General features: G+C 42.8%; 1 protein-coding gene across 1 annotated transcript in view; it reads right to left on the minus strand.

Moving 5' to 3' along the window:
• Nucleotides 1-6,720, minus strand: part of apba2b (amyloid beta (A4) precursor protein-binding, family A, member 2b) — an 88,407-nt gene that overhangs the window by 2,907 nt on the left and 78,780 nt on the right. Inside the window, exons 10-14 of the mRNA XM_037689442.1 lie at nucleotides 5,287-5,472; nucleotides 2,471-2,650; nucleotides 846-1,058; nucleotides 632-751; nucleotides 197-337 (exon numbers count right to left, since the gene is read on the minus strand). Coding sequence (XP_037545370.1) covers nucleotides 197-337; nucleotides 632-751; nucleotides 846-1,058; nucleotides 2,471-2,650; nucleotides 5,287-5,472 — 840 coding nt within the window. The remainder of the gene's footprint in view (nucleotides 1-196; nucleotides 338-631; nucleotides 752-845; nucleotides 1,059-2,470; nucleotides 2,651-5,286; nucleotides 5,473-6,720) is intronic.

The raw sequence follows: 6,720 nt of genomic DNA on the forward strand, positions 1-6,720 counted from the left end.
ATATATATATATATATATATATATATATATATATACACAAGTGTGAGATTCTTTACAATGAGAACAGTTTATGTGTAAAAGTGTAAAATCAGTGGCTTCTTATTCGCAGTACATTTGGAGTATTTGTGATACATTTCAAAATGTCTGCATGTGGAAGTTGTTTGGATGCATCTGTAACTTTGTTTGGCAGTTTGACCTCGCCGACAGAGTTGGAGAGCGCTTGAACAATCTTCTCATGCGCTGTGGCCACCACGCTCTGCCCGTTGATCTCTATAATCCTGTGACCCACGCGGACCCCCCCTCGCTCAGCGATGCCTCCTCGCATCAGGCTGCATATCTGCACGGTGGAACATGAAGACACACGTCAGGTGATGGGCAACAACAGCAACATGGAAACTGACAGTAGATGGTGGTTCTTGTTAAAAGCACCGCCTCACTGGGCTGCAACTGTCCGCGACTCGTTAGTGAACGACAAGAGAGTCCTCAGCATATCTCCACACTCTTGGTGGGGTTCACAGTGTTCTCTCAACATAGTTACAGAGTAAAAAGAAACAGAGTACTAACTGCTTTAGTGAATATCAACTGAATCAAGTCTTAATGGCGACCTGCAGTCCAGCGAGCTCATACTTACAATCCCATTCTGGACACTGAAGCCCAGCTGATACTTCAGGTCTGGTCTCTTGATGAGGACGGTGGTAACAGGAGGGCAGCTGACGATGTTCATTTTCACCATCACCTGATTCTTTAAGCCCTTGAACAGACAAACAAACATTTCTGCTTGTTTTTCAAAGGAACAGTTTCGGTGATGTGCTTGGAAGGCTCGGCCACAGTCAGCGTCTCTGTACCTTAATGATTCCCTGACAGGTGGCGAGGGGCAGCCCCACGAGGCTGGTGTTGTTGATGGACATGATCTGGTCTCCGATGCTGAGCTTTCCAGAGCGAGCCGCCGGGCCACCGTTCATCATGTTGGCTAAGATGACCGTGGGCAGGATGGAGCCCCAGCCGGACTCCACAATCACCACACCCAGGATCTCCCCTTTACTCTTCTCCAGCTGCAGCTGTGGACAGACCGTCGGCTGCTGCTTTTAATCTAAAACTGCGCTGAAGCTAATTTAACATCACATCATTCAGCTGCAAGTTGTGAACATATGTTCAGAACGCAGTGTCACGTACAACTTTAAAGAAAGACAAATTATTTCATGAGGGCAGAGCCAACATCACGAGGCTTCATTTATCAGCAAACAGAGATTTACAACAGTGTTTATGTTATAGAGGATTATTTCCTCTGGTTGGAGGCAACGTTGCTCATCAATGAGTGGCACAGCGTCTCCGCAGCTCAGGATTCATAGAAATGCTGCGTTATTCTGATGGTGGACACTAATCTCTGGATTAGTTTACATTTCACTGGACACTGATCCATGAGGATTTATTCATAAATGGATTCTGTCTTGAGTCTCTTCTTCTTTAAGCAAAACTTCAATTAACAATAAAAAAGACATTAGAAACTGGACTGCACATCAAATTTAAAGTTAATAAATAAAATGAAAAGATTTCTGGAAAGGACATTTGGCAACAACTTCAAAGAAATGAAAGAGCTTCTAGCAAAAGGTCATCTTGGAGAAAAGTTGAAATACTTCAGTTTTCAGAATAAAGATGTTATTAAAGGAAGTTGTGAGGAACACAGGCCAGGCACAGACAAAAAGCCCTGCGCTGCGTTATCTACTCGCTTTTATACCATTATCAGTTCAGCCGAGTTCACAGAGTTCATGGGGAGGGGGTCCTTGAAGCCAGCTGCAGCCTCCTCACCCAGTGCTCTCACCAAACATATGGTTCATGGGCAGAGATTAGAGCTGAAGGTCTGGACAGATGGTTTCGTTTTGGGCTTCTTGTTCTCAGCCGTATGAATAAAAACATCCACAACCTTTGACCCAAAATTCTCTGACAATAAAAGAAGTAGATTTCTGTTTTATCTCTTTCTTTCACAAGTTTTAATCTGTATACATTTCCTGTTTTATCTCTGTGGACGGTCAGAGTTCTGACTCTCGGAGAGGGATTTTCTTCAAGGTCGTGAAGCTCTGCTGCCTCCAGATATCCTGCTTTAGTCTTCGTTCCAAAATCCTCCCGTGTCTCCAGTTTGAGCGCGATGATGCCAGGCGGTCTCTGCAAACCTCCAGTAATGTTTCAGGGACAGGATGAACATAAAGGGTAGATTTATTTATTTATTATTTTATTATTCTGCTGGTTAATTTGGATTATTTGTGTTTATTATATATTGTTTATTGATTTTCCGTTTCTTCGTTCGTCACATTCGTTAACAGCCACAGTAAGTGTGTGTTCCTCGCTCTGCCCTGCAGCCTGACTGGGACTTGTGTTAGAGTTGACTAAAGATTTTGTCTTTATCTCCTGCAGCGACACAAAGAAACCGCTGCAGACAACAAGAAAACAACGGATTCACTTATTACAGACCAACCTCCTTGCAGTTTTCAGAGTTGGAGAAGTGAACGAGGTCATCGTTGTACATTTCCTGCGTGTTGATGATGTCACTGTACTCCTTCTGGCTCAGGTCCTCAGGGTTAATCCCATTGGCTCTCAGGAACTCCTGGTAGGCCACGCTGAATGCCTGACCGATGGACTGGGCGATGAGCTGAGCCTGAACACACAAAAGTAAAACAGTTGTTTCATTTTCTGGTTGTTGTTTGAATGCTGACAAGAATTTGAAATGAAATGAAATAGATCAGCAGCAACATGAAACAGATCAGCAGCAGCATGATGTGATTTTTCACAGTGATGATTCTGGTTAGAGATTCATGAGTCTAACAGCCTCAGGGTAGAAGCTGTTCCTCAGTCTAGTGGTTCTGCACTTAATGCTCCTCAACCTCCTTCCTGAGGGGGGCGGGGCAAAAAGTGTGTGTGCTGGGTGAGTGTGGTCCTTCTTCAGCCCTCTTCCTCGTCGACAGTCATGTCAAACTGGTTTGATCAAACTGGTTTGACAGGACTGTCGACGAGGAAGAGGGTCGGCACCGGAGGAGGGGGCGTGCCAAAGACACCATCTTAGCACCAACATAACTGGTTTGTTCCACTTTGGAGTAAGATGTTGGGGGAAGAATCAGTTTTGCTGTGTATTTCCTTGACTGATGAAGCCTTCTGGATGGAAGGTGAAACGTTTCAGCACAAAAAAAGAAACTGTCCAGATGACCTGACTGAAAAATGCTGGATTGTATACCTGGATTATTGAGCACGGACTTTGTATTAATCTGTAAAATAATTTATTTTTTTTGTTTGTTTTCACTCAGGGAGAATGTTTTTCCAATTCCTATTTGTAGTTGACAAAAATGAAATGCAAAGTCTAATTTATGCACAAGGAATTGAATATTGTACAATAAAAGAAACACCTTTTGTTGGCGTTTTATAAAGAATAGTAGTAGCAACAAGAAAATATAAATTAATTTATGAGTCAGTTTTTCTTAAGAAGAAAGTTCAAGTTGACGTTACTATTGTGATGTTTTATGCGCTCACAAATAATTTATTAATTTAAAGAATTGAATTTAATATACTAGATTTAGAAACATATTTGTCCCAAAGTGATGCAACGAAAACTGGTCCTTGCATTTTTCACTTCCAGTTGAATTTCTTTATTATTTGATGAAAACGTCTTTAGAGGATCCAAAATGCTGCTGCAAGAGTTCTGACAAGAGTTAGATCATATTTTAGCAGCTTCAGAATAGAACTTAAAATCTGACTTCTAACAAATAAAACTTTGTTTTCTTCCATATTTTCCATATTCTTCTCTCTTTGACTGCAGGTTTAGTTATTTGCTGAAAAGGCATCGTTAATGCAAAAGAGCTGAACAGAAAATCCTGTCAATTAAGAAAAAGGGCATCATTTATCTCTATTAAGGAAGCTCTTATGTCTTATTTTTAAGTTTTTAAAACAAACATGTTTGAGTATTTACGATCTTTACAATCCCAAACTCCCACAGCGAATTAGTTCTGCTCAACAAAAAGTCCAAACCAGGAACCGTAGCCGTCGCCAGTGAAGCCAGAACAACAGAAACGGTTTATAAGCTGATGGATGAGCCGCTGAATAGTTCCATTAAAACTCTGGCTGGCCTTTAAAAGCTGGCAGAGGAACGAGCTGCAGAGGGAGTCCAGCCTTTCTGCCGAGCTGCTGGCTCCTCGGCGCAACATTGTTCCTGCTGCCAAGTCTGACAGGAACGCCTTCAACGAGACGTGACGCTTCACGGGGGAAATAAATAAATCAGGGAAATCCAAAGTGCCTGGCCAGTCGGTGCCGACCAGCTGGAATCAGATGTGCGGAGAAGAAACGGGACGTTCCCTAACAGATACGTTCAGAAGAGGGACGTAAAGCGAGGTCTCACTGATCTAAACTGATCCAATGTTTCGTCAGCGAGTACAAGAAGTTTTAAACTCTCAAGTGCGTTCGGTTGCTATGGTGACCAAATCAATTAATCACATTTATCTCAGTATCAATAAAAGTGACTGGGTTAGACATTTGTGTGTTGGTGAATCGTTGGTCAGCTGTGGGGCCGTCCGTCTCCACGTGGACCGACTCCACGAGCTGATCAGCTGAAGGCGTGCATCATATCCATTAATTCATTGCTAAAAGTGTGACTGATATCTGTCCACTAGCTCAGGAGATATTTTGCTAACAAACAGAGTTGACTTCAACATTTATTGCTAATGTTTTAAACAAAGACCTTGCACAATGAGTAACACTTGGTGTTTTGTGTTGGTCAAGGACTTTTAGCTACAACAGCAACAAAGAACAGCACAACATTTGTACATTTTTGTTTCCTACGGTCAGTTCTCTGTGGCAGCCATCTTGGATTAGGCGGCTCCAAAAGTTAAGCCGTCGTACAGATCCAGTAATTATCTCCTAAACATTCATGAAGCCTTTTGCATTAGTCCACGATATACTCTTGTAACAGACAGGTTGACTCCAAATCATTAATTCACACATTTTGAAGGACGATCTTGTACGATCTGTTGAGACTCAGGATTCATGTTGAGGATCAGTCTCAGCTACTACCACTATAAACTTTAGGTCAACATCTGGGAAACTGACTGAGGTGTAGACATGTTTCTGTTGTTAAAGCTCAGCTGCCAGGGGCAGCCAACTTGAAATTGAATGAGATGTTTTCTAATGATTACTTCCTTCAAACTTCATTTAAACTCATCCAATGATTCTCGAGACCTTTCAGGAACAGACGCATGAACACAGACACGAAGCATCAGTGCCAGTCGGCTGTGAGTGAGAAGAACATACATCCTCGGACTCGAACACGTGACAGATCATCTTGTACTGCTTCTTGGCTTCAGGTGCACCAGGTGTGGTTTCGATACAGTCCTGTGAGGCCGTTCGAGGCATCCGCCTCCTCGCCATCAGGACCACGATGTTCCCAATGTCGGCGATGTAGGAGATGGTGCGCAACGCGTTGTCCATCATTGTTTCCTGTTGGCATAGCAACCAAAATGCTGTCAGTTTCCAGCACAGGCTCAGCTGTGAGCATGCCCTTGTAAAGTCTGAGCTCATATTTATTTTCACACCAGAGCGGTTGTTTCTGTAATAAATATGAATCTAAACTATTAGGACAGACAAAAACTAAAGATAACATTAGAGCTCAGTGATGATAACACAGATGTGAAACACATACCCTGTTACTCACAGCATAACTTCTTACAAGTATAAAAGAACAATATTAAGACAACGAACCAGCCACAGCATTATAATATCTTTATTTTTCATTTTAGAACAGAGAGTTCTGAAGGCTCACACAGACTTGAGCTCATCAGATGGTAAGTGGATCGTGCTCGTCTGTCGAGAACGATCAGGAGCAGAAACAAACCAAAACCACGTCGTGTTTCTCTGAACAACGTGTGAACCCTGTTCCTTCACTCCGCCTAAGAACTCGTGTAACAACGCAGCGTCCACTAAGCTTTAATATGAACCAAACGACCGTTTAAAACAGATGCTGACTCTAAGGAAACATCTGGGTTTGAAAAAACAAATGTGAATTTGTTCATGTTTAATAAAAATAAGCAGAAATTTCTTCCAGTTTTGTTCAACTCATTAACTTTGATTTATTACGTGGAACTAATTAACGCTGTTTCAGCCGACACTTGGATCTAAATCATGCAGGCTGCATAAAACCTATAACTGCAGAACTTGTTTTTAATCTTTGATTTGACTCTGGACTGGTTTTGCAGAAGTGCAAGGACCAGTGGCAGCCAGATGGAAAAAGAGAGGAAGACAGGCACCGCATTGCAGCACGTTATTCTCTGCCATCCGGCTGCCCACACTCCAAATCTCACTCTGACACTCAGAGAGCCGCGCTGCAGACACGAGAGGAGGACTGCAAATGATTCACCGAGCGCACGTACGTGCATTCTGTTCTGCTGCGAGCACAACGCTCGTGTTGTGATGCAAAGAGCTGCAGAGAGGCTTCGTCACACGCCCGAGTCATGTTCAGCTGTTACCAGGAAAAGAAGAACAAATCACTGCAAGAGTTCTTTTCAAGAGCAAAAAGACTTCTTTTAATAAAAGAAAACTTAAAAATTTAAACAAAAAGTACCAAGGTCTGCGTGTTCAGGGGCCACAGTTACTGAGAGCAGCAGCTCAGGGGCCACAGTTACTGAGAGCAGCAGCTCAGGGGCCACAGTTACTGAGAGCAGCAGCTCAGGGGCCACAGTTACTGAGAGC

The sequence above is a fragment of the Nematolebias whitei genome, chromosome 2 (assembly GCF_014905685.2).
Source record: "Nematolebias whitei isolate Nwh7 chromosome 2, NemWhi1, whole genome shotgun sequence".
NCBI classification, from domain to species: Eukaryota; Metazoa; Chordata; class Actinopteri; order Cyprinodontiformes; family Rivulidae; genus Nematolebias; species Nematolebias whitei.